This window comes from Erpetoichthys calabaricus, chromosome 10, assembly GCF_900747795.2.
Source record: "Erpetoichthys calabaricus chromosome 10, fErpCal1.3, whole genome shotgun sequence".
Lineage (NCBI taxonomy): Eukaryota > Metazoa > Chordata > Cladistia > Polypteriformes > Polypteridae > Erpetoichthys > Erpetoichthys calabaricus.
Genome location: NC_041403.2, coordinates 166,491,924 through 166,519,632, shown reverse-complemented (window position 1 = coordinate 166,519,632; position 27,709 = coordinate 166,491,924). Strand labels below are relative to the sequence as shown.

At 41.9% G+C, this 27,709-nt stretch overlaps 1 protein-coding gene across 5 annotated transcripts in view; it reads right to left on the bottom strand.

The window, feature by feature from the left end:
- LOC114659767 (voltage-dependent R-type calcium channel subunit alpha-1E) overlaps nt 1-27,709 on the bottom strand; it is a 207,554-nt gene that overhangs the window by 35,048 nt on the left and 144,797 nt on the right. For 4 of the 5 annotated variants that reach the window (XM_051933031.1, XM_051933034.1, XM_051933036.1 and 1 more), the window contains exons 36-40: nt 23,022-23,118; nt 11,146-11,251; nt 8,935-9,042; nt 3,858-3,958; nt 3,634-3,740 (exon numbers count right to left, since the gene is read on the bottom strand). In XM_051933031.1, the coding sequence (XP_051788991.1) occupies nt 3,634-3,740; nt 3,858-3,958; nt 8,935-9,042; nt 11,146-11,251; nt 23,022-23,118 (519 nt within the window). Of the gene's footprint in view, nt 1-3,633; nt 3,741-3,857; nt 3,959-8,934; nt 9,043-11,145; nt 11,252-19,897; nt 19,995-23,021; nt 23,119-27,709 lie in introns of all 5 variants that reach the window. The other variant, XM_051933032.1, reaches the window with a different exon arrangement.

The window sequence follows — 27,709 nt, the reverse complement described above, 5'->3', positions numbered from 1 at the left end:
TAGTGATGGCGGAGAAATATTTTCAGTCTAATGTTTTTGTGCAGAATGGTGATAACCTTGTCTCTGATATACAGCTGAGGTCAGAAGTTTACATACACGTGAATTCTTTAAAACTCACTTTATAACCTGTCCACAGATTTTATACAAACTGTAAATTTGCTGTATTGTTTATGACATCTGCTTTGTGCAGAGTAAAAGTAATTTCTTGTAACAATGTTCACAGACAGAATCTTTCACTTTTTATTGACTAAATCGCAATTCTATGATCTATCTATATGTGCTATGGACAACAGCAAACAATATCAATAATCTCACACACATTCCATTTTAATACCAAACGTCAAGTCATCCAGTCATATGCTCGTAACGTTCAAACCCATGGATCTTTTGATAAAATAGATACTGTAGAATAAAACACTAAGGCCTTTGTGTCCAGTCCCTACAGCGTGTGAGCCATACGGACAGAGTTGCCTTCAAAAATGGCACATATTAAACAAGACAGAAAATAATTACAGAGAATATGAGTATAATAAAATGCCGCTGTGTGTCCAGTCCCTTTGAGCAATCCGATTGGTCAGTTTGGCTTTGGTGACATGACAAAAGAAAAAGTGCAGATGCAAGACGCACAAAGAACAGTAAAGGCGTGTGGGCCACACGGTGGGAGTTCCCTTCAAAGACGGCATATAAAAAAACGGACAGGCGGCAAGAAAGGCTCCTTGAAAATAATGACAGTCGAGTCTGAGAAGCAGGCTTCACAGGACTGCGCTTGAGAGAAGAGGCGTTCACACACATAGGAATATGGAGGAAAGGCACTGAAGGTACACATAGGCCAAGATAGAGCAAAGATTTTTAAATGTCGGTAACAGGAACCGTGGCTAGTTTTTACATAAGCCACATTTTGGAAATGCTGTCCTAAATAAAAAAGGAACGCAGCTGAATACTTAAATAGAAGACACGCCTCCTCAGCTCATTCATTGGTCAAGAGCCCAGCGCAGCAACAGTTCTCTCATTGGCTGGCATTCTGTTTCATGTGATTTTTTTAGATTAGATTAGATAAACTTGATTAATGTCAAGGGGAGATTTAGATGCAGACAGCAGTAGAAGCATAAAAAAAAAAAGGATACAGACTCACAGGACAAATAATACATCCAATCAATCAATCAATCAATCAATCAATCAATCAATCAATCAATCAATATATACATTGTGCAGGAATTTCAAAATGAACCTAAAGAGTATGTTGGGAGGAAGCATTGAATTTCCTGATAGCAGTGGGCAGAAAAGACCCCCAGAGGTGCTTCATAGCACCCAGTGGTGGAATGAGCCTGCGGTTAAGAGAGCACCTCCTAGAGGGGATTTTTCATGAGGCATCTAATTTTGCCAACGTCCCTTCTCCCACAAAAGCTTCCAGTGTGTCCAGCGTTTTGTTTGTTCAGGCCCTGTGCATTGTTACTTCTTCTGGAGACCACAGCATAGAACAACACACTGCTACTAATATGGATTGGTAGAACATCTCCAACAGCTTGCTGCATACATCAATAGACCCGCGTCTCCTTAGGAAGTCCAATCTGCTCTGGCCCTTCTTCTTCTTGTCAGACCAGTCCAGTTTTCTGGTACTTGTAGTTCTGAACCACTTCCACATCTTCCCCCAGGATGGTGACTGATTTCAGAGGGTCCTTGGTACGCCAAAAGTCCACCACCAGCTCTTTTGTCTTGCTGATGTTGCGTTTCAGATGGTTCTTCCCCACAACCTTCCTCTACTCTGACTCGTCTCCATTATTAATGCAGCCTATGATGGAGGAGTCATTGGAGAATTTTTGTAGGTCTCAATCACTGGCATTGTTCTGGAAATCTGCTGTTTAGAGGATGATCAGGAAGGGAGATAAGACAGTTTCCTGAGGTGCTCCAGGATTTTCATACTGACATTTCTGACCCAAAAGAAAAAGTGCACTGAGAAAGAAAAGTGATTGAAAACATCAAAAAGAGAATCTGCCTTGGACTTGTGTGAATCTGAGATACTTCAACAAGCAGAAGGTCAGGTCACTTGTGCAGTGTCACAGAGCACCATTAAATAATCCTGCAGTACTCCAGTTGTGGGAAATATGAATATAAAACTAACAATGGGAGGCCAATCTGCAATTCAAGTGCTTGTTAGTGTCTGAGTGTGTTGTGTTTTAGTTCATGAGAGTGTTTTCCGGAAGTGTTTCATTTAACCATATTTTAGTTAGAATACACGTGTTTTAAACAGTGTGAGCATACAACTGGATGACTTGATATATGAATTATGCAGCACAAGAAACAAGACTTTTTAATGCTGTGTACTGTTGTCCACAGTGATGTCACCATTAACACCCACTCCAACAGGAGCTTTATCTCCATCCTCAATGACATCAGATTCAACATTTTTCTCATACATTACTACAAACTACATTAATTTATTAATTTTTGGGTGGACTATTCCTTTAAGAGATTTTGAGCATAATGCAGACCTTTTATTAGGCAGCATGGTGGCTCAGTGGGCAGCATCCTTGATTCTAATCACTCATTCTGTCGTTGTCTGTGTAGAGTTACCATAGCATCTTCTAAGTCTGCTTTATCCAGAGCAGGGTCATGGGGCGGGCTGGAGTCTATCCCAGCAAGCATAGGACTCAAGGATTCCCTCAGGATCAATAAAGTATCAATCTATCAATCAAGCCCTGGACAGGTTTCAAGGTCCCATTACAGGGTGAACAACCTCACACACTCATGCACCAGACCCAGTTTAGTGTCACCAATCCTCCTAACATCCATGTCTTTGGACTGTGGGAGGAACCCCATGCAGACATTGGGGAGAACATGCAGAGAGGACCTGGATGCAAACCCTGGTCTCCTTACAATGCTACCACAGTTCCACTATGTTGACTTTTTACCTTCTCCCCATGTCTGTATGCATATTATTCAGGGTGCTCCAGTTGTCCTCTCAGATCCCCAAAGATGTGCTGGTTAAGGTGATTGATGATGCTGACTTGTTAAGTATAGTTGTATTTGTGGCCGTGTGTCCTCGCCCTTTGAGTGATCGTTGCCCTGAAGGGGTCTGTTTCCTGCCTTGTGCGGTTTGTGAATGTATGTACAGTATGTATTATTTCCATAACATTCTTAAACAATTGAGTGTAGTTCAGGGTTGTAGGGTTCTGAGTCTATCCCGTACAGCATCGCATGCAAAGCTAGGTTCAGGCCAGTAGGGGGCACAAGACCCACTTAAGTGTGCATGTAGATTATGGAATTGCCAGCCAGTCTGGTATATATTTGAGGATGTAGGAGGAAAATCAAAGTACCTGAGGGTCAAAAACCCACACAAACAACTCTAGAGGTAGCACTACCACTCTGCCCTCTGGCCACCACATTAAAAACTGAAAGAACTCTAAAGTAAGCCAATGAAAACATTCTAATGAAGATTTTTGGCAAAATAAACAGAAGTGTGAACGATAAATTCTGGTAAAATGTCAAGCAGCATTTGTAAAACTGAACTCTGTCTAAGGAGGTTAAATCAGAAGACCCTAACTTCTGACATTAAGCTGACCGATGTTGCTAGGCCCACCCACGTGGTGTTCGCCCACATTTCCCCATCTATTCAATATGGTGAAAAACACTTACAATCCTGAGCCAGCACTATGAGGCAGGAACGGCAGTGCTTTGGCGCTGGAGAGGATCTCTTGTGGTAGGGAAGATGCATCCATGCGCTGGAACATTGGGGCATGTTTCTGTGAGGGAAGGCAGCAAAAACAAAACAAGAGAAAAAGCCGTTGGTACCTTTTAACCAGTTTCACTTTGTCAATTGACCAATGAAGGGAAGACTCAAAAGGGGCCTTGTGTCCAACCTGCTCCTCCAGCTGCTGCCTTAGCTTTTTGGCTTTGCTCTGCTTGTAGTAGTCCATGATCATCATGGCCGCATAGATTTTGCCAATTGTTAGGTCGCTGGCTGCAAGTAAAACAGGCATGAAAGTGCAGGTTACAAAAAACGTGGATTCTTCACCAATGTTTTCATGTTTCTGACATGCAAAGATACTGAAGCAGTCCTGGCTCTCTGCCTTTGCAGTGGGGTAACAATTGGTTTCACCTGCTTATTAATGAATATGGGGGGGATCAGAAGGTGTTCTGAACTCCTTCAGAATATCTTCTAAAAGATTCTCCCATCTTGGCAGATGGCTTTTGAAGCTCTGTTAGAGTGACCATTGAGTTCTTGGTCACTTCCCTGATCAAGGCACTTCTTGCCCAGTTGAGACCCCCTTCACATTCTCCACACTTTATTGTGTTGTAGCTTTAACTTTAAATGGTTAAATTCTCCTTTTTTACCTTTCAATCTACATTCAATAACCCGTAAAGGCAAAGTGAAAAGATGTCTTAAGGGGGTTTTAGAAATGTATTAAAAATTTTGAAATTGAAACCTCTCATTCCCAGAGAAGTTTTCAGACCCTTATTTCAGTACTTTGTAGAAGCACCTTTGGCAGCTTTGAATTTTCTTGGGTGAGTCTTCACAAGCTTGCCTAACCTGTACTTGGGCAGTTATCCCATTCTTCCTGGCAGCTCCTATCAAGTTCCATTAGATTGGATGGGAAGTGTCTGTTAATTGCCATGTTCAGGTCTCCCCACAGATGTTCTATGGGGTTTAAGCCAGGCCCTCTGAAGTACACTTGGAGACTTGTCCTGAAGCCATTCTAGTGTTGTCTTGGCTTTATGCTTCCTGTTATTGTTGAGCTGAAAGTTGAACCGTTGCGCCAGTCTGAGGTGCTGTACAGTCTGCAGCAGGTTTTCTTCAACGACCTCTCTGTATTTGGCTACATTCATCCTTCCCATAGCATGATGCTACCATCACCAATCCTTTCAGCAGGGAGAAGTAGGGCATTAGGTAGGGGATGATTCCTTGTCTTAAACAGAGTACTTGGAGTTCTGCCCAGAGATTTGAATTTTTGTCTCATCACACCAGGGTGTCATTTTTTTCTCCTTCCCTCAGAGTCATTTAAATTACTCAGTTTGGGCAAGACAGGCAATTCTAAGATGAGTCCTGGTGGTTCCAAACTCCTTCCATTTTATAATTCTCAAGGTCACTGTGGTCCTTGAAACATTCAAAGCTTTAGAAATGTGTTGATCTGCTTGCTGTGATCTGTAACTCACCACAGTTTGATCATGGAGGTCTACAGAGAGTTCCTTGGACTTCATGCCTTGGTTTTTGTCCTGACATGCAATGTGAATTTATGGGATCTTCTATACACAGGTACCTCTGTGCTTTTCTACTGTACTGTCCTATTAATTCTGTGTGCTGCAGGTGGACTCCAATCCACTTCTAGAAGCAACTCAAGGTGAATTAAAGCAGAAAGGAGGCACTTGAGCACAATTTGGAGTGCCACAGCGAAGGACGTAAATACTTCTGGGAAGGGGAAATTTCAGTTTTTGATTTTTAATAAATAAGGCAAATCTTTCTGAAAATGTATTGGGTGTAAGTTGATGAGCAAAAATTGCAAACTTATGTATTTAAAATTAAATCAACAACACAATAAAGTGTGCAGAAAGTGAAGGGATCTGAATACTTTCTGAATCATTCTGAATCATGAAGCAAAATTTCAATTGGACAAATAGTGAACTTTGTGAGCTAGAATGTCAAGGGTCTTAATCATGAATTAAAGAGAAATAAAGTACTCTTGCACTTAAGAAGTCTAAATGCCAAGATAGTATTTTCACAGTAGACCCACTTACTAAGTAAGGACCAGTTTTGGTTGCAAAGAGAGTGGTCTGGCCAAATTTTTCAATCCAGCTATATAAAGAAAAGCAGGGGTATGGGAATCTTAATACACAGAAGTATGTGAATTTCCCATTGGGATTAATAAAGTATCTATCTATCTATCTATCTATCTATCTATCTATCTATCTATCTATCTATCTATCTATCTATCTATCTATCTATCTATCTATCTATCTATCTATCTATCTATCTATCTATCTATCTATCTATCTATCTATCTATCTATCTATCTATCTATCTATCTATCTATTTCATTTGTAATGCGAGATGCAATATCAGATTCTGAAGGGCGATATGTCAGGGTGACGGCAATCTATCCAATACTAAAATGATTTTGATTAATATCTATGCACCTAATGTGGATGATAGAGCTTTCTTCCAAAATGTATTTGCAACTATCCCTAATGTGAACACTCACAATATTTATAATGGCCAGAGACCATAATTGTGTTTTAATTCCGGACATGGATAGATCCTCAGTTACAACAGTGAAATCATCTAATACTGCAAAAATAATTACACAGTTTGTAATGGATCATAACTTATCAGATCCATGGAGGTTTTTAAATCCTAACCCAAGAGCATACTCCTTTTACTCCTCCATGCATCATTGTTACTCAGGATATTGATTATTTTGTCATAGACAATAATTTTTTGCCCACTATCAAATCTTGTAAGTATGCTATTGTTATCTCTGACCATGCCCTACACACTCGTTTCATAGCTGGCGTCTTAACCCCCTGTCATTAGTGGATGAAAACTGTACAGAATTCATATCCAAGCAAATTGATTGTTTTCTAGAGACAAAGGCATTCTCAGAGGTCTCAGCGGGTACACTCTGGGAAACTCTGAATGCATTTTTAAGAAGACAGATTATTTCATATGTATCTCACAAAAATAAATTGGAAACCAAGAAGGCGTCTGAGTTAATTAGCAGATTAGATTACCAGAATAGATCTAGAATATGTCAGGTCTCCAAATAAGGCACTTTATAAGAAAAGACAGGTTTGGAATCACAATTTAACCTCTTGATTACTACAGAAATGGAGCAGCTTATCTGTAAATCGTGACATCATTATTATGAACACGGAACAGTAAGATCTAAGCCCAACAAATCCACAAGCACAAAGTAAGTAATGCAATAACAGCAATTAACAACACAGACTAAGATAAAAAAAAAAAAACATAAAACCCATAAAAAAACACAAAAATATAACCTACACATTCAGAGAGTACTATAAGTCCTTATATTCTACTCAGTTTAAAGAAGATAAGACACTAATGTGTTTCTTGCTTCATTACAGATACCACAGATTGATACTGTTAGTTACTATAGAACTGGAAACATCTCTGACACTTTCAGGATTTCTAGATGCTATAAACTCACTTCAAAGTGGGAAAGTAGCCGGCCCTGATGGGCTACCCAGTGGATTGTTAGAAAAAAATTTTTTAAATAAGTTAGCTCCACTATTAATCGCAACGTTTATAGAAGGTAAAGATAACAAAATTCTACCTCAGACCTTTCGCCAAGTGGATAATTACCCTCTTTCCTAAGAAAAATAAGGAGTTACTGCAATGTACATTACAGACCAATCTCTTTTCTGAATAATGACGTAAAGATACTCTCCAAAGTTCTAGCCTGAAGGACTGAGAAAGTCCTTTCTTCGATAATATCACAAGACAATATCATAAGACAAAACTGTATTTATTAAAGGCAGACACTTAACTTCTAACCTTCAGTGTTCGTTTAAATTAATATGTTCACCCATAAGTCTAAAATCCCAGAGATCTTATTATCTTTAGATGCAGAAAAAGCTTTTGATATGATTGAATGGAACTACTTGTTCACCACATTGGACAAATTTGGGTTCGGCCCAAACATATGTGCATGAAACAACCTACTTTATACTAGTCCAGATACCTCAGTTTGTGTTAACAACATTATTACAGACTACTTCAGATGCCCCTTATCACCTTTGCTCTTTGCAGTCACCATTGAACCACTGGCTGTATACTTTGGAAATACATCAGAGATAAAGGGGATTCTCAGAGCAGGACTTGAACAGAAAATGTCACTATATGCAGATGATATGGTACTGTATATATCTGACCCATTAAATTCTTTTCCAGCATCGTTAAAGTGTTGGCAGATTTTCAAAAGATATCTGCACTCGAAATCAATTTGAATAAAAGTGTGCTCCTTCCAGTGAATTCACTAGCTCACAATGTCAGACTGGACAAGCCTCTCTTCCTGTTTCAGAGCATCCCATTTACATTAACAAATCATTTTTTTAAAAATTAGACTCAATCATAACTTCATTTATTTGGAATTTAAAACGTATATATATATATGGGGGGGGGGGGGCTGTGTAGAAAAAGTGTTGTGTGACTGTAATATGTGCAAATCTCCTTCAATGAAAGTCTGCAATGTGCACTTCAATCACAACGTCTGAATCGTTTGTCATTTTAAACCGTTGAGGAGAGGGGGAAATCAGGGAGAAATGCATCTTCGTCCCAAACATTATGGAGCACACAGTAGATAATCACACAATAGCACATTCATCAAATTTCTCCTTTTATTTCAGTTTCATCTCCTATTTTAAAGCTGATAACGGATGAATGTTGGACATGAACATCACATAACATTGACAGAAAACAGGAGGAGTGAGGAGCAAATTGGAGTGCAAAAGGAGCACCTGAGGTTGTAAGTCTCACTAAATCCTGACAGCATCGGCCACAAGGCTAGAGCCAATGCTGGACACTTACGCACACTGCCATACTCATCAATTTAGATTTGCCAGTTTAACTTGGACCTGTTCGGGATTTTGGATGATAAGTAGAGTATCAGAAAGAAAAGACAAGGGAGTTACTGGGAAAACTCCACATAGGCAGTGTCTGGGCTGATATTTGAACCCAGGTATCTGGAGCTGTGAGACATTAGTGCTAATCAATGTGCCACCTTGATTGAACATTAGTAGCATGTCCATGTAAATCTTAGAAGCAAGTACAAGACCACATTTCCGGGGAAAAGTAAAGTACAAACAGTGCTCACTAAGCAACAGAGAACACCACGTCAGGCTGAATTTTCCATTTTATGTTCTCTGCTATGGAGAACAAACATTTTGAAATTGCTCAGAAAAAAATAAATAAACAGTTACCTTTGTGAATCGGAACAAGCAGGTCCAGTGACTTCTGTGACAGATGGGGCCAAATCAAGCTGATTTCTTTTTGCAGTTCGGCATCAAACTGCTGTCTGTCCTCACCACCTGAAGAGTGAGATCAGAAATGGAGGTGGTCAGTAACCGAATCTTGAGGTAATAATTCACCAGCAATCACAGATCTTGGCTTCACTACATGGAGAAGTGCCTTGACCATAGGTTAGTTTGGATTGTTAGTTTTCTTTCAGGCGTTCATCATGTACAGTGCCTTCAGAATGTCTTTAGACCCTTCACTATCTACACATTTTGTTTTGTTGCAGCCTTGAGTTAAAATCATTTCAATTAATTTTTCCCTTCGTCAAACAAAAGTCAATACTCCAGAATGACAAAGTGAAAACAGGAATTTAAGAATTTTCCAAATTTATTAAAAAGAAAAACCTAAAATCTCACACTGACACGAGCATTCAGACACTTTGCTATGAAATCTGGCTCAGGTTCATCCCAGTTTATTGATCATCGTTGATGTGTGGAGTCCACCTGTGGTCAATTCAGTTGATTGGACTGATTAGGAAAGGCACACACCTCTCTAAAGAAGGTCCCACAATTGGTAAAAATCAAGCCAAGAGGTTGAAGGAATTGCTTAGAGACAGGATTGTGTTGAGGAGCAAATTTAGGAAAGGGTACAAAACTACATCAGCCAAGTTGAAGGATCCCAAGAGCAGAGAGGCCTCCTTAATTCTTAAATAGCAGAAGTTTGGAACAGCCACAACTCTTCATAGAGCTGGCTGTCTGCCCATACTGAGTAGTCAGTGGAGAAGGACCTTGGTAAGAGTGGAGGCCAAGAATATGATGTGGAAATGGGGAGAAACTTCCAGGAGGGCAACCACCACTGCAAATACTCAATTAATATGAGCTTTATAGCAGAGTGGGCAGGCAACACATGAAACCTTACTTGTTATTTGCAAAATGGCGCCTAAATGATTCTCAGACTATGAGAAAACAAGATTCTATGGTCTGATGAAACCAAGATTGAACTGTCCTCAGTTCTAGGCATCGCATCTTGGGGAAACCAGATGCCTCTCATCATCTATGTAATACCATTCCAACGATGAAGCATGGCAATAGCAGCATCAGGGACTGTGAGACTAGTCAAGGTTAAGGGAAAGAAGAACAGAGCACATCACCTCTGTAGTACCATTCCAACAGTGAAGCATGGTGGTGACAGCAAACAAGATTCTCTGGTCTGATGAAAGCAGGATTTAAGAGTTTGGCTTCAATTCAAACATTATGTCTAGAGAAAACGGGCCCCGCTCAACACCTCTGCAGTGCCATTCCAATGGTGAAGCATGGTGCTGGCAGCGAAGAATTCCCAGACTGTGGGTTTCATCAGACCGGAGAATATTGAAGTGTTTGGCCTCAATTCTAAGCGGCCTGTCTAGAAGAAACCAGGCCACCGCTCATCACCTCTGTTATACCATTCCAATAGTGAAGCATGGTGGTGGCAGCATCAAGGACTGGAGGACTAGTCCGGGAAAAGAGAAAGCTAAATGGAACAAATTACAGAGGTATCCTTAATGAAGACCTGCACAGGCCAATCTGGACTTAAAACTGGGCATAATGCAGAGGGTTCACATTCCAACAGGACAAAGCAAAAACATCACAGAAGGTGCTTAGGGTCAACTCTGAATGCCCTTGATTGGCCAAGCCAGGTCCCAGACTTGAACATACTAGAACTTTGCTGGAAAGAGTTGAAAATAGCTGTCCACCAATAACCTTCATCCCACCTGACAGAGCTTGAGAGGATCTGAAGAGAAGTATGACAGAAAAACCCCCAAATCAAAGTGTGTGAACCTCATCAGGTCAGGCCCAAGGCCCAGCTGGATGGGCTGCCAAAAATTGCTAAAAATCCAGTTTTTGCTTTATCATTTTGGGGTATGGAGTCTTGTTTGATGAGGGTCAAAATGACTGACTTTAGCTCAAGACTGCAGTTTTACAAAATGTGAACGGTGAAAGCATCTGAATACTTTCTGAAGGCTCTGCATTTTCAACATAGAAACAAATCTGCAGTGTTTGCAACTCACAGTTAATGGAGGCTCGGCAGACGGGTCTTGCCACCCACCCACCTTCCTCCGTAATGCCCATGGAGATTACTGGTGAGTTGTATCCTCAGCAGGGCAAACACTTCAGCAACACATTATGATTTCTCCTCACCTTTTGCAATTTTGATGTCAAGGGCTGTTCTTATTAGCGCCATGAGTGTGGAGGTGAAGTGCACCGACATTTCTTCATCGACAGGCATGTTCATCAGCACCAACCTCTGTGAAAAGCAACAGGCAAGAGGCATGAGGTTACCATAATCCGACAACAACTGACATGGGCGGCTCGAAGTGAGCTGTGCTGACCCGTGGCGTGCACTACTAGTCTCATTCCTACTTATTGTAAAAAAAAACATAGCCTTCTCCCTTGGTCAATTTAGGCATTGAAGGAGATGCTAGCTAAGCTGAAGGAAGCCCTGAGACAAGATGTGGGCAGTGTGGGACACGTCTCAGGGGGCACTGCAGCAAATTTAATACTGGTTTCTGAATTAACAGAAAATGACAGCACAAGTAGTTTGGCTTACTAGAGAAGTTTGAAAGGATGTCACCCTGGACCAAGCTTAATTCCTTGCAGAAGTCCATGAAAAAGTTAAAGGTTATTTGGTTGTCAAGTATTATGTTTGATTTGACCCTTTGTGTGGGCCTTGCCAATCCTGGCATGGCATGACTGGACTCAAATATTGCTCCTTCATCAAACTGTTGCAGCAAGTGTCCAAAACTAAAGTAGACTGGCATGCCATCTGAGAAGAAACCTTTACAGTAAGGTACCTGGAAGTAAATTGATAGGAAGATCATCAAGATGGCAGAACGTGAATCTACAAGCATGTTCTTTTGTGAAGAAGAGTGCCATCTGAGAATGGATTTCAACATAGGTGCCTTGTCTGGGTGGGACAAGAGCCCCATTATGTTTGAATGCCCAGTCAGCATTAATATTAAAGACCCTCTTTGGATGGTTTGCTGTTCCAACTGATTGAGGCCATCAAGGTCAAAATGTTCTTGTGCTAAAATTTGAATTCTGGAAAGCTGAGGATATCAGAGGTTCTCTGACAAGGAAGCACATGGTCTCCCAAAAATAAATCCCAAAATGATGACACTTTGAGACGGGAGAAATGCTAGTGTTGTTTGTTATCTGCTGGTGGTGCTGTGTGCCAGCTCGTTATAAAGATTGAGGTGAAGAAAATACAGATGTGATGAGTTAAATGAAGGTTACGTTGGTTGAAAAGTAAAGATGATAGGAAAGATCTAACAGCGTTTCCAGATTTTGGTCATGTTTATCACACATTTTTCATCCCAGTCACAAGAAATTAATAACCCTGGCGCTCACATTGCAGTCCCCTTCGTGTAACTGGCAGTAGAACTTCCATACTGTGGCATCTTCACCCCGTGACAGGAATGAGCATTGACAGGCTAAGCATACTGTATGTGTCACATGGCTCATCTGTGTGATTAGCCTGCCACGTTGGAGCGTCTGCACCTTCTCTTGGGGGTTTGAGTGTCTCCACGCTCTGCATGAACAGGGACGTCAGATCTTGCATGCCGGAGACAGACTAAGTGGCAGCTCCTCACACTGCCAGAGCCTGCGCCTCTCCCTCTCTTAGATGGAGTGATATGCCTCTCCTCATTTTCCCTGTTACCAGGAGACCTGTACAGATAACTGCAGATGGGTCCTGAACAAACATTTTCCTTCCTTGGGGAAATCATAATGAATTTGGCATTGACTGACGTGCCTCGCAGATGGGTCTGGAGGTTGAAGAGAGGGTCATGTAAATCCATATCCAGTAGAAACAAGACCACCAAAGTACGTATAGATTTGACATCTCAGGCCAGGACTCCACAATCCGGCCATTTACTCTGCCTTGCTTGTTATATTTTGATCAGCTGAAGTTGTATTGGGAAAGGAAGAGGAGGAAGAATCCCAAAATAAAGAGGCTTAGCCCACCAGATAGTGCCCTTTTTAGTTGTTATCCTTCTTCCAAATCTACATTGCTTTCACACTTGTCCATCTTTGTAGTCAGCCAGAGCTTAGAGATAGGATTGTGTTGAGGCCCAGATCTGAGAAAAGGCTACAAGATGTTTGATTCATCACTTAACTTTGAGCTACACATTCGGTCCCCTTCCAAAATTTCATTCTGTTATCTCCGTCACGTTGCCCGTCACCGTCCATTTCTGTCATTTAATGATGCTCAAACTCTGGTTCGTTGTTTCATAACGTCTCATCTTAATTACTGTAATTCCCTCTTCATTGGTCTCCTTGAAAAATCTATACAGAAGCTACAGTACATTCAGAACTCCGCAGCCACACAAAGCGTTCTGCTCACATCTCCCCTGTTCTCTCCCAGCTTCACTGGTTACCAGTTCCATCAAGGATTAAAGTCAAGATTCTGTTTCTCACCTTCAAAGCCCTACATAACCCCCACCCGCCTCACTCAGTTCCTAGCTCCACACACTCCTTGTCATTTCTCAGGTCCTCATGCGGTAATCTCCTTACTGTTCCACGAACCAGATTCTCCACCCTGAGAGGCAGGTCCTTCAGTGCTATAGCCCCTCAACTCTGGAACTCTCTTCCTCAGTTTCTCCGAGATTGCTCCTTTTTCTGCACTTTTAAATCTCAACTGAAAACTTTCCTCTAATATGAACTTTTGTCATCTGTGTCATTTTTTTTTACTCTGTATGTAAAGCGACCTTGGGTTTGTGAAAGGCACTCAATAAATGAAACTTATTATTATTATTATGTCTGCCGTATTGAAGGTTCCCAAGAACACGTTGGCCTCCAGTTTTTTTATATGAAATAAGTTTGGAACAACCAGAAATCTTCATACAGCTGGCCACCTGCCCAAAATGAGCAATCAGTGGGGAGGGACCTTGATAAGAGAGTTGACCAAGACTCCTATGAGGAAATGGAGAGAATCTTCCAGAAACCACCACTGTAATACTTCACTCCATTTAGGCCTTATGTGGGGTGTCCTGCTGACACATGAAAGCCCACTTGGAGTTTGGAAAAAGGCACCAAAAGGGCTCTGAAGATTCTCAGGTCTGATGAAACCAAGATTGAACTGTGTGTCCTTAATTCTAAGCGTCACATCTGGAGGAAATCAGGCACTGCATCTGTGCAATACCGTTCCAGCGATAAAGCAAGGTGTCCCAATATTCTGAACTTGACGGGCTCTGCCCTTTGGTTCCTCTTCCATTGTTGTTTGTTGTTGTGCAACATGAATTATGTGACAATCACAGGATGAGGGGCACAGAGAAATGCAAATGGAAGATTTTGGATGGTGGCGAATGGTGCCTTTGTGACAGGCGCGATCCTGGCCTGTCTTTGCATTTTTATTTCTTTTTTTTTTTTTGTCACTTTGATTTTTGACTACAATTTTTGGATCACAAATTTTTTAGTGCTTTTTTTTTCTTGTTTTGTTAAGTGCGCACAGTCCTCTAAAAGCACTTTTGAATTTTAGGATTCTGTTGTTGTACCATTCTGGCTGTCTTTCTTTGTATTGTTCTTGTATAATACATTTTTTTGTTTTTGTTTTTGTTTTATCTCAACCTGTGCTACGTTTTAATTAGGGTCTGTTGTGCTATGAAAGTCGCATAATATGCTTGTGCTTCGAGTTTAAACAAATACTTGTGAGCAGTGGTTCTGTGGCCTTGTGTTGGTGTAGCCCTTTGAGATGTTGTGGAACAAATGTCACATAAAATAAAATTTATTTTGTACTTGTCTGAATGATCTTTGCATGAGCCCCACCAAAACCTGCGGTGGGATCAGCAGCTTGAAAATGAAGCTGGTATAGAGATAAAAGTTGCAGGAAAATGAGAAATCTTTCAAACAAGGGGAGACTCAGATACACTTCCCTTACTGGCTACCTAAATGCGCCTGCCTCTTCTGGTCTCTTCTTAGAAGATGGCAGGGTGACCTTCTTTATATTGTGGCAGGTGGCTGGGGATAATACCCAGCCAGGACACCTGGAAGGGTCACGAGCGGGACAATACCTCCCCTGGGCCACGAGAGGGCAGCCGCCCTGGTCTGCATGGGGGCCATGGGAACAGAGCTGGGAAGCTTATCCCTGTTGGGGCCCGTGGCCACCGCCAGGTGGTGCCAGGAGGATTAAGGTTCCCTGGAATACAGCACTTCTGCCACAACCGGAAGTAATTCCAGGAACACCCGGAGTGCTTCCAGGTGCTTCTACGGCACTTGCGCCACACCAGAAGGTGCCGTCAGAAGACTATCAGGAAGCACCTGGAGCACATCTGGGGCATTATAAAGGGGGCTGCCTCACTCCAGAGTCGGGAGGAAGGAGACGGAGCGTGTGTGGAGGAGTAAAGACGGCAGAAAGAGAAGAAGAGGAGTGAAGAAAGAAGGGTCTGAGTTTGGGCTGATTAGAGCACTGTGTCGTGTGCAAGAATAAGAGAAGGCAATAAATAGTGTGTGTTTTGGACATTTGGTGTCTGTCTGTCTGTGTACGGAGTGCTGTCTTCCACAGTATATAGTGGATTTATAAAGCCTTCATTTTCTTCACACTTTACCGTGTTCCAGATTTAACTTTACTAATTTTGTATCCCTATCAATCTACACTCAATAACCATAATGACAAACTGAAGACATGTTTGGTGAAAGGGTTTCTTAAAAATCAAAAACTGAAATCTCTTCGAAGTAGTCAGACCCTTTTCTGTGCTCAGACTCTGTGTGCTCAGGTGCCTCCTGTTTGCTTTCATTATCTTTGAGATGTGTCAAGAACCTGATTGGAGTCCACTTGTGGCATATTGAATTGACTGGCAATCACTAAGAAAGGCACACGTGTGCCTGTGTATAGAAGGTCCCACAATTCACACTGCATGTCAGGACAAAAACCAAGCCATGAACTCCCTGGAAGTCTCTGTGGACCTCCACATTCAAACTTTGGAGAGGCAGAGGTCAGGGCCAGGATATCAAACTATTTGTAAAGCTTTGAGTGTACCATTGTGAAGAGGAAGAAGATTAGAGTCAACCGTCTGGCCAAACTGAGTAACCGAGCAAGAAGAGCCTTGGTCTTGGAGGTGACCAAGAACCCAATGGTCACTCTAACAGAGCATCAGAAGCCATCTGTTGGGAAAGCCTATAGGAAGGATGACCAACTCAGCAGCAGTCCATCAATCAGGCGGAAGCCACTCTTGAGTAAAACACATATGACAGCCTGCTTGGAGTTTGCCAAATGGCATTTAAAGGACTCTGAGAGCATGGGGAAAAAGTTCCTCTGGTGTGATGAGACATTCTTTGGGCAGAATTCCAAGCACTATGTCTGGCGAAGACCTGTTTATCACCTGCCTAATATCATCCAAGCTGTGAAACATGGGGGTTGCAGCATCATGCTATGATGATGCAGGGTCTAAAAGGATGAATGCAGCCAAAACCAGAGGGGTCCTTGAAGAAAACCTGCTTCAGAGTGCTTACCAAAGCAGACTGGAGCGATGGTTCACCTATTAGCAGGAGAATGATCCAAAGCGTACAGCCAAGACAATGGTGGAGTGGCTTCATGACAAGTCTCTCAGTGTCATTGACTCGCCCAGGCTTAATCCCCATAGAACTTCAGAGTCCTGAAGGTGGCAGTTCACAGTCACTTCCCATCCATCTGCCAAGAACGGCAGGGCTTCCAAGCTTGAAGAGGCTTACCCAAAGAGGCCTGAAGCTAGAATTGCTATCAGAGAGTCTTCTACAAAGTACTGAATTAAGGTTCTGGATACTTCCATTAATGAAAGATTGCAGTATTCGATTATTAATACATTTGCAAACCTTTCTTGTCACATATTTTTGTGTCATTATGGATTGTTGAGTGAAGATTGTTGGGCAAAAAATGTGCAGGAAGGGAAGGGGTCTGAGTACGTTCTGATTCCACTGTAATGCTTGATCAGTTTGTGTTATGATTGACACTTCTGCATTATTATGTTATCGTTTTTCCAGAATATTATTTTTCCTTTTATGTTTCTTGGGTGCAGAACCTGGTCCTGACATTTATATTTTTTACATTTTGTTGTTTTAAGGTCATTTAAAGATTTTACATTTTCTATCAACAATATTTTGTTGCCTCCATTTTGTGCAGATTACTGTATGGGTTACGTCAGAAGTCACGAGGGTATAAAGGACCAGGGGTCTAAAGGTGTCCAAATTTGTGGATTCTCAAAAGAAAACCAAATTACACATATCTATTGAAGTTCCTCAAGCACTGAATAGTTTTTGGTTATAGACTACTAGTTAGGATTACTTATTAGGCTTAGCTGCTAGGTAGTTCTGATTTCCGGGTTTCAGCTTTGCTTTTTACTCAAGACCCCCATTTATCTCCTGGTCCCATATTTTTTGTTCTTGTGGCATGCTTTTCTCAGAAGCACCAGAGTTTGACCAATGTTCTTGTCGGACTCTCTGCTCAGCTTTTTATTGTCTATTTCAAATGCCTATTCTCTCTATTTGTAGTGAACGTATCAAGACTGGTGTAGTGGGATTAATTTTTTCGATGCTTTTGAAGATTTGTAATGATTTGATCAGACGCCAATGTGTTTTTCTGTTCACATTCAGCTAAAAATATGGAGTTCCAATAACCACCTTACTGCTTCCTTTTCCCATGGGCCTTCATTTTCAATAGAAAAAGGGAAAAAAATTCCTTGTGTACGACAGTTAAGCACGCTCTAATGAGATGGAGACTTTGAACCAATGACGGGATTCCTGACTTTATTCATTTGAGTGTTTTCACTCTTATGCATGAGGCAATTTTCTGTCAATGATTTATTTAACAATATATTGGCAAAAAAATCCACATGTTTGTTATGTTATAAGCATATAACCGGACACCTGATATTTGGATTATGCCACACAAGTAACTTGAGGTTTTCTTTTTTCAATGGATGTTTTGATCTTGTTTGCTGTTCTTCAAACTGAGTTCCCCTTCAGCCCCATTGTAGCTGGAATTATGGAACTTCTGTTCTCCATTAAAACATAAGATTACAATTTTTTTCTCATAGTCATAACTACAAACAAAACAAGATGACTCACAGATAACAAAAAAGATTATTGTTGGGTGGAGTACTCTTTGCATAACCAGAATTTGACACCAAACTCCGAGCATATACATGAGCAGTGTGAACAGAACTTCCCTTCACTTCTGTTCATGATGTGAATGGTCATTCCCAACTCTTGTTGAGGCATTGGACCACATATCACAATTTGGTTTCTATGTGCAGTTGTTATGAGACACATCAGATGCTAAATGTCACCCAGCAGTCTTTGGACTTGCCCCAGTCTTTCTTAGTAGCTGGGAGAGAGGTTGGTCCTTTGAAATTGTGCTGTGCAGACGCCATTTGTAATCAATCAGGATTTTACTGCGGTATGTTGGAGTTAGTTTCAGATTCCATCTTCTATTCGAGTTGCCATTCTTTTATTGTCATTGCTGTACATTCCATAAGTGTTTGGACCCAGTTTAGTATGATGAGCCTCTTTGATCGTCCTGATTTGGGTGGCCTTTCCATAACATTGCATTCCTGACAGTAGAACTCTTAGCACACCAGGCAGGAGATGCTTGCTAAGCTGTAGGACAGCCTTGAGACAAGATGCTACCAGCGTGGGACACATCTCTGGAAATTTAACATTGGTTTCTGAATACGTAGAAAATGGTAACGCAGGTGGCATGGCTCACTGGAGAAGTTTGAAGGGATGTAACCCTGTATGAAGCTTTACTCTGTGGTGATGTCCAGGAGGAAGTCAGAGGTTGTTTGGTTGTCTTGGATTATGTTTGATTTGGCTCTTTGTGTGGGACCATTCCCATCCTGGCATGAGATGACTGGGCCTGCTCTCACTCAAATATTGCTCCACCATCAAACTAACATAGACTGGCATCACATCTGAGAAGAAACCTTTATGGTGAAGTTAAGACACCTGCAACGAAATTGATAAGACGTTTACCAAAATTGTAGGATCTGAACCTACAAGCCTGAGGGTTCTGTTCTGTTGTGAAGAATCCATTTCAAGGGAGGTGCCTTGCCTAGATGGGAATCCCCTACTGGGGATAAGCTTCAATGTCCAGTCACCATTAATTCTGAATACCTTGTTTGGATGTTTTGCTGTTCCAACTGGTTGAGGCCAACAAGGTCAAAATGCTCTTGTGCTAAAATCTGAATGGAGGAATGTTGAGGATATCAGAAGTTCTCTAGCAAAGTAGCACATGGTCTCCAAAAAAGCAAAATTCCAAACTGCTGAAACTGAGCCTGAAGAAAAAATCATGTTGTTATGATGCTGTGTGCCAACTTGTTATGAAGACTGATGTGAAAAAAATACAAATGTAATGAGTTCAATGATCTCTCCTATAAGGCACAGCAAATGTTTCATTAATGTTTCCATTGCTACCAGGACTAAAAGGTGATGGCTACAAAATCACCTAAACACTTCAGAGATTTCTTCTTGTAGTTCAGCCTCTCCTAAGGGGTAGATCTAATGTAATGTTCTGGTTCCCTCTGTTTAGCAGTTTACAGGTAGTCTACTCTGAGCTGCCTGACTCAGTTGAGAGCCAGTGTTAATTGTTCTTGTCCCCACCTCAACACTGGCTGTCCCGTCTTTGGTGACAGGGTCTGTAAATCGCAAATTCTTGCTTACAAGTCTGGAATTTCTAGCATTACTGGAAGATAGCTAGAGACATGTAGAGACTCAAAGTACTTGGGGGAAGGAGAACTGACTTCCTGCAAAATACTGCTTAAGTCTATGATCTCTGCAAATTTGCCAAACATTGAGTAAAAAAAAAAAACCAAAACAGCAGAGCATGGAGCTATGTTATTCTTTCTAAACTTTCATATGAATTCCTTTCTATTCTCACCCTCTCCTTCATGAGAAAACGGGAAAATGAAGAATTTATTTCTACCTTATAAGCCACTTTGGAAGGACATTTCTTTCCGAGGCCTAGCGGCGGAGACATGTGGGTCAGCATCTCATACATGTCAGTGTAATGAATACGGCCGCTTGGGACAGGTCAGGGAGTAATGCAGATGGAAAGGGAGGAGGCAGGCATTCCCAGGGACAGAGGAGAGGTGCACAGACAGACAGACGGAGAGACAGAGAGAGAAAGGGGAGAAACAAAAGAAGTTATTTAATGCAGGTCATAAGGAAGAAAGAAACTCAAGTCTGCTCCTTCTATGCAACGTCAGGGGTGGAGTTGCATAGAAAACCGAAAGGCTTGGGATGCTCAAAGAAATGACTACATTGCTTGCAGGACCGGCTTCTGTGATGCCCCCCCAACCACATGCGTGAAAACCCAGGGGACACACCTCCTTGCATGCACACTTCAAGCCCATGCTGCTGAGGTAAGTGAACAAATAAACCTCAGAGGAATAAACACACACGCCATAGGGTCGGTCGAATTTAAAGAGACATGTTGGGCTTTGCTATTGCTGACCACTTCATAGTGACGAGAAAAAGGGCATGCGACTGATCAGGAGATCCAATAATACATGGAAACCATCCGTGCTATGGAGGAGAAGGTTGACCAAAGTAAATGTTGATAGGCTTACGGTCGCATTAGCACAGAACAAGACTGACGGGAACCACACACTAGTGCCGCAGCATTCATTTCATATAAAAAGGAAAAGCACAAGTCACCACTGACGTTAGCCGGGGAGCAACATTGGATTTCATTTTCCTGCAAATAAACGTAGTGGTGGCCTAAATGGCTGCCCGGCTATTAAGTAGACCTAAATAGATAGGCTTGTAGAGCCTTCAAAAAAAAGTTCAGCCACCTTTTAAGGACACACATGACTGGATCAATTCATCCCAGTATGGCTACCACTGTTATTATGACTCAAAATGCAGAGTGTCTTCGGAAAGGGACAGTCAGATGATCAGCGTTATTAGGAAGTCTTTGTATATCAGAAGACAGAACTTTCAAGGAACATGTGACCACAAAATAGAGCGGTAGTCCATATTAGCATAAGAAGAAGAAAAAGAAGACGGCCTACTAAAAGCACTAATCAGGTAGCGAGTTTGCTCTGTTTGTCCAGAAGAGGTTCATGCTAGCAAGTAAGGTGGTGTGTCATCATGACTGAGGACCAGTGATGTTTCAGTCAAGTAGAAAAGGAGGACAAAATACAACCAGTCCACCAGACTAACAGTGGTTTGAGTCTTACATTGCCTGTGTTGCTACTTATGTTACTACTCATGAAATTAGTGGGCAGACCGTAGTCCTTAAGGTTGAAAAGTTTCAAGGATAATGCAATATCCTAATATTTAGTTAAAATATTTGAATACTTATTTTACTTTCTTTTTAGATACCATATGGATCCAACGTTAGGAAAACATTGTGATCAAAATTTCAGCTTTGAGTTTTTTTTACACATTTTTTTGTATCTGGGACAACAGCTGGATCACTGTTCAAGTCCAGTTCAGGTCTGTGTGTCAGCACGAGAGTTTGTATGCACAGCAACTCAAAAACAATCACTGAATCCCAATACATTTTCATTTTAATACAAAATACAAAAAGGAATAACAAAACAAAAATCATAATCCTGATAGCCAATGCTAATTCAAACCAGACTATCCAAAGAACGCAAAACTTTTACAGAGAAGCAAAAAAGGGGACTAGAAAGTGCAACCGCATCACCCCTGCCCTGACATCATTACACTGGCTTCCAGTTATACATAGAGTCGATTTCAAAATTCCTCCTTCTTACATTTAAAGCCTTAAATGGTAGAAGTCCTGCTTATTTTACAAAGCGAAGCATGCTGTCAACAGACAAAGGAGCAGAGAAATCCGTAAGAAAATTTGGGGGACCAACTGAGTCTACCTGATTAATTCAAAGGAGTCCAAAAAAAATTGAGCTGAAACAAGCACTTGCGGGCATAAAAGCTGCCTGGGTAGCCTACACAGCTTCTGCACGTCCATAGCTCTATCGAGCGGATCACTTTCACGGACATCCGTCATGGAGAAAGTCTGCTTCTCAAATGACACCGCCTAAGGGGTGGGGTTTCATGGGTCATTGTGTGTAGGGTCCAGTTGTCCTCACTGGGCATTTATTCTCGGGACTACTGAGGGGAAAAAGAGACAAGATAGTTAGCAGCATTGCCACCTCTCATTCTAGGGTGGTACTGCAAGCATTATCAGAATCCGTTGCTCAGAGCATTAAGATCACAAGATGCTGGCCTACTTCATTTTCCAAGGATTAATAAAATAACCACCGGAGGTCAGCTTTTTAGGTACATGGGCCTGTGAAATGTATAAGGGATACCCCTTTTTGGTATCCAGCTCTACTGCAAAGCTGGAAATGACCCCTGAGATACTGGGAGCTACTGTAATCAATGGATGGAAAGATTCTGTTGTCAGATTAGACAAGAACTGTGACTGTGTCTGACTGTGTTACAACTCCAGGAATGCTGCTGACTGAATTTTTGATTTAATCTCCTCCTCTGTAAACTGGCCAAAGTTCAACAGTTAATTCAGTGGCAGATAATTTGGGGTAAAATTGATGTTAATCAGTTTTAAACTACTTTGTGTCTTTTTGTAATTGCATTTTCTCTGAAAGCCTGTCAGCGTTCTGCGTCTGCTCTCTTTGAAGAACCCTGCACAAAAATAGAGTGAATTGAATTGAGTTACCAGGCTGTCACTGTTTCTCAAGCCAGCTAAACTGAATTCACGGTTGGAGGGAGCTGGGGCCTATCCTGGCAGCACCTGGCATGAAGCAGGAAACACCGCTAGATGGAGCCCTGTAAGTAACTGAATGGACAAGAAAAGCATAACCGTCAAATGCAAGAAAATTAAAATCTTGAGAGTTCTTCTCTGGGTGTTGATTCTATCCCTAACCCTAATTCTGCTTTCTCTACCATTTCTGCACTGTCTCTTCGGAAGGAGGGTGTCTCTTTAAATTCAGGTCAAGCAATCCAGTCATTACTTTGCTCAGAGCAACAGGCAAATCATTGCTGGCTGAGAATGAGAGCAAGAGAGAGAGAGAGAGAGAGGCTGGGGGTGGGTGTGTGGGGGGATTGAGTTGGAGCCAAACCTTGCACGCCACCCTGTAGGGGCAGTTCTTTCCAAAGCCCAGAGGTGGTGAGATCATTCGCACCACCTTGTACATGTCCTTATAGTGAATCCTTCCACTGGAAAGAGAATACAGGGTGTTAGGAATACACACAGCGCCCTCTTCTGGGCCACACGACAATACGCATGTGCCATCCACTACTTGCCTGTCTCAAGTCCGTCATGACCAGGCCAGTTCCAGAACAAGAAAGAGAGTGTATGGCATGGCATTCCTAACTGGTGTAAATATGGAAAGGGATGACAACAGGAATGTTTAGGCATCTCATTCGAGACTGTCCCTGCCAGTGCCTGACAGTCTCCCAGTTGACTTCCTGGGACACACCAGCCTGCTTTGGGCTCTGCTGCCAGTAACTGGCCAAATAATGGTGCTTTTTATAGTTGATGTTTCCTACCAATGGAATGGCGCATCACACCAGTTAGGAATACAATGCAAGTGCCACCGCCAATAAGCGGCTTCCTGTTCTTTCTTCGTGATGATGACAAAGTAAAATGGAAAGACCACACAATCCACTTGCACAACACACACAAACACACACATTGTTCTAGCTGGAGCCTCATCTGGTCCAGTCCCCCAGAGACATGCAGAATGGAAGAGCAACGCCTCAGGCAGAAACTGGAAGGCTGATGTGCAACCTCAGACGGGGGACACCCGCCTAGAGGGCAATGAGTGAGGCAAATGACGTCTCGAGAACAGTTCATGCCACAGGAAAGGGCAACACGATGACTGACATTCTGCTGGGCTGTTAATCGAATTCTCGAGTACAACTGTTGTGTCACAGAACTACTTCACTGGAAGGGAATAAATGACACAGAAAGCTTTTAACTCTCATTTTTAGCATAAAGTTAGTAAAGGTTTTCATTCAAAGGATGCACCAAATACACTGATCTGTCATATTCAGTGCCCCTCGTAATGTTGGGGACAAAGACACATTTTTCTGCTCCACAGTTTAAAATTACAAATCAAACAATTCAGATGTGATTAAAGAGACTTTCATTTAAGGGGATGTGCAGATATTTTGGTCACACAACACATTTATTACACCGTCCCCCCATTTCAGGGCACTATAATGTTTGTGACATCATACAATGACTGCTTGAAGTCTGCAATTCATAGACGTCACCAGGTGCTGAGGGCCTTCTCTGGTGATTCTCTGCCAAGCTCCTTATGATGGCATCTTCAGCTCCTGCTTGTTTTGGGGGGGGCTTGTCCCTTTAAGTTTTCTCTACAGCATATGGAAGACTTGCGCAGCTGGACTTTAATCATTGGACTGGCTGGGCCTTCCAAGAATTTTCCATTCTTTAGCCTTGATAAGCTCCTATGCTGCCTCAGCAGTATGTTTGGCTCATTATCTTGTTGTCAGATGAAGTGCCATTCACTGAGTTTGGAGGCCTTTACTGGAACTTAAGCAGATCAGATGTTTCTCTACACCTCAGAATTCATCATGCAAATGCCATCAGCAGTTCCATCATAAATGAAGAGAAGTGTGCCAGAACCTGTGGCAGCCATACATGGAAAAGTCATCACACCCCTAGTGCCATGTTTAACAGATGAGGTGGCCTGCTTTGGATCTTGGGCAGTTCCTTGTCGTCTCCACACTTTGCTCTTGCCTCACTCTGATGATGTCTCTTCAGTCCACAAGACCTTTTCTCAGAATTCTGCAGGCTCTTTGAAGTCCTTTTTCGCAAACTGTAATCTGGCTGTCCTGTTTTTGTGGTGGCATCTTGCAGTGCGGCCTCTGTGTTTCTGTTCATGAAGTCTTCTGCTGATAGTCATCTCTAACACACATACATCGGCCACCTGAAGACTGTTTCTGGTCTGTCGATCAGGAGTTTGGGGCTTTTTCTTTACCATAGTTGGGGATTCTTCTGTCCTCAGCAGTGGATGTCTTCCTTGGCCTACCTGTCCCCATGTGATTACTGAGCTCACTAGTATGTTCTTTCTTTTCCATGATATTCTAGATTTCGGTCATCATAAGACCTTATCAATGTCTCTGAGGGTTGTATTCTTGCTCTTCAGCCTCATGATGGCTTCTTGGACTTTCATTGGCACAGCTTGTGTCCTCATGTTGAACAATGGCAACTACAGACTCCAAAGGGTAGAAGCAAGCAGAGGTATCTTATGAAGCCGTGAATCCCACCTGAAGAATCACAAACACCTGTGACACCAATTGTCCTAAAGATTATGGTGCCCTGAAATGGGGGGACCATGTAGAAAAGTGTTGTGTGGCTGAAATGAATGCAAATCCCCTTCAATGAAAGTCTGCCATGTGCACTTTAATCACGATGTCTGAATTGTCTGATTTGTAATTTTAAACTCTGGAGAAGAGAGGTAAACCTGTCCGAAGCTTTATGGAGGGCACTGTATCTTAAACAATCATAACACTTTAGTTTAGGTTTATGATGAGACTGCTGCATTAGTCACGCACTGCACTGTAATTTTTACAATTCTTAAACAGAAAAAACTGTTGGTAATGCTCAAGTTTGGGAGCTGCTCATAGACTGTTACGTAACAAGCCCTGAACAAAGGGGTCTTCTGATCTTGGAAGTACTGTTAGCCGCGTATCAACGGCTCTTAACCCTTTAAACTCCGCCTCATTTATGTCTGTTCTCTGCTACTTTGATTTAACTGGCCATAGTATCATCATGTTCACTCGGTATTCATGTTCTACCCCTCAAAATACAGGCCAGACATTTCTCTTTCAGATTTTTTTAACTAGTTATGTTGTGTTCATGTGTTACACCAGCAACAATTCCAAAATTCAGTAATATTTTTTACCAAGAAAATGCATTGTGAATATTATTCTTTTTTCCATAGGCAGTGGAATAAGATTCCAAACACAGTAAAGGTGTCAGCAAATGAATGTGTCAGGAACACCCAGAAAAATAATTCTTATGAAATATTTTGCAAGTAATATTTCTAGGTTTACTGTTTTGAAGCAGTACTGTTTTCTCCACTTTTGGTATTTTCAAATCATTGTCCATAACACACATCTCCATTATTGAAGGGGAGATCTCACTCTGAATACATACAGTTGTATTGAGTTCATTATGTATGTATATACTAGCCATCCCCTGCAGCTTCACCTGCATATTAGTGAAACAGGACAGCGAGGAGGGCCCCGCCCGGCCCCCCACTCCTGACGTCACACTTCCCCCTCCCCTCGGCCTGCAGCCTCTCTCTTGGATTAGCGTGAATATATCGCTCCTGTAAGCGAACTGTGATACTTAGCGTGATGAGAGAAGTCGCAGAATCAACCGGAATGTTCAAGCAAATTCTAGAAATAAAACAGAGCTAAATCCATTAAGTAGTTCTGTTGTTCGCTCACTAAGCGGATGTAAGGTACATGCCCCGATGCAGTTCTCATGGATTCGCACAAATAAATCGGTACCACAAGCAAACTCTGATACTTAGCGTGATGAGAGAGGTCACAGAATCAACCGGAATGTTCAAGCAAATTCTAGAAAAAAAACTCAATCTAAATCTGTTAAGTAGTTCTCTCGTGAAAAGCAGACAGACAAACAGATGTTGGATTTTATATATATTGCGATATAGTTGGTAAAAAAAAATTGTACTGTGCATCCCAATTACAATACCAATAGTTGAAAGACTTGAAAACATCTTTACAAAAAAAAATACAGAGAGTGGAAAAAAACTGGAATGTGGTGTAATTTGTAAGTTGAAACAGCCCTCTCATTAAGTAGATAATTATCTGGTCCTCAATCAGGACGTTCAAGAAAGTCTGGTGGGGTTGAGGATGGGTGTTCCTGTGATACAGTAAATTCGGCCATCTTTAAGGAAAGAAAGAAAAACATTGAAATGCGGTATCGAGTTATGCAGTAAGGCATGTTAATGGCAAAATAGCGTATGCCGCACCCACCACAATAATACGGAAATGTATGATTTTATGCAGGACTGTAAAAAAATGTTTGCATTTTTGTTCAGCCTCACTGTCCGACCAAAAACAATGGGGCTGTGCTTAAAGGGTTAATGTGCTGCACCCACTTTGTGTTATTAAGATCAAAAAAAGCCTTTGTTAATGTCTTATCACTTAAGAATAAATGACTAATAGATGCAAGTGCCAGGGTGGATGGATTGGCATCTCGACCAGGAAGGAGGACGGTTCCTTACTCAGATGGGAGGCCATTAGGGAAAGATCTGTTTGGACGGGGATCCCAGCCAGGTTGGTTACTGGTACCTTTCCTGGCCTCAGAAAGGTATAATGGAAGGACTGCCGTTATGTGGGTCATATAATTCTCCAGCACAATGGGTTGGCACCATCATTCTGGAGTAACCCCCATTTCTACACCAGCAGGGCATCGTGGAAGTTGTAGTTCTGATGGACAGCCCTGTAGGGGTACTTGGGTGTCACACACAGAGAGAGTTGTAGGGAAAGGACTCCTGTACTTTAAACACCCGGAAGTGCTTCCTGGGTGTAATCATGTGTCATCAGCAGTTCCCTCTGGTCTGTCATTTTAAAAAACAAAACAACCACTCGACCTCATCCAGGGAGTCGGGGTCAGGAGAGGAGTGGGACAGTGTTGGTGGAAGGAGAGGAAGTGTATTGTGTCATTGAAAAGAAGAAGACACCTGCAAAGGTACAATATGTGTATTTGAACCTGTGACTGTGGCCTTGAAATTATATCTGAGGT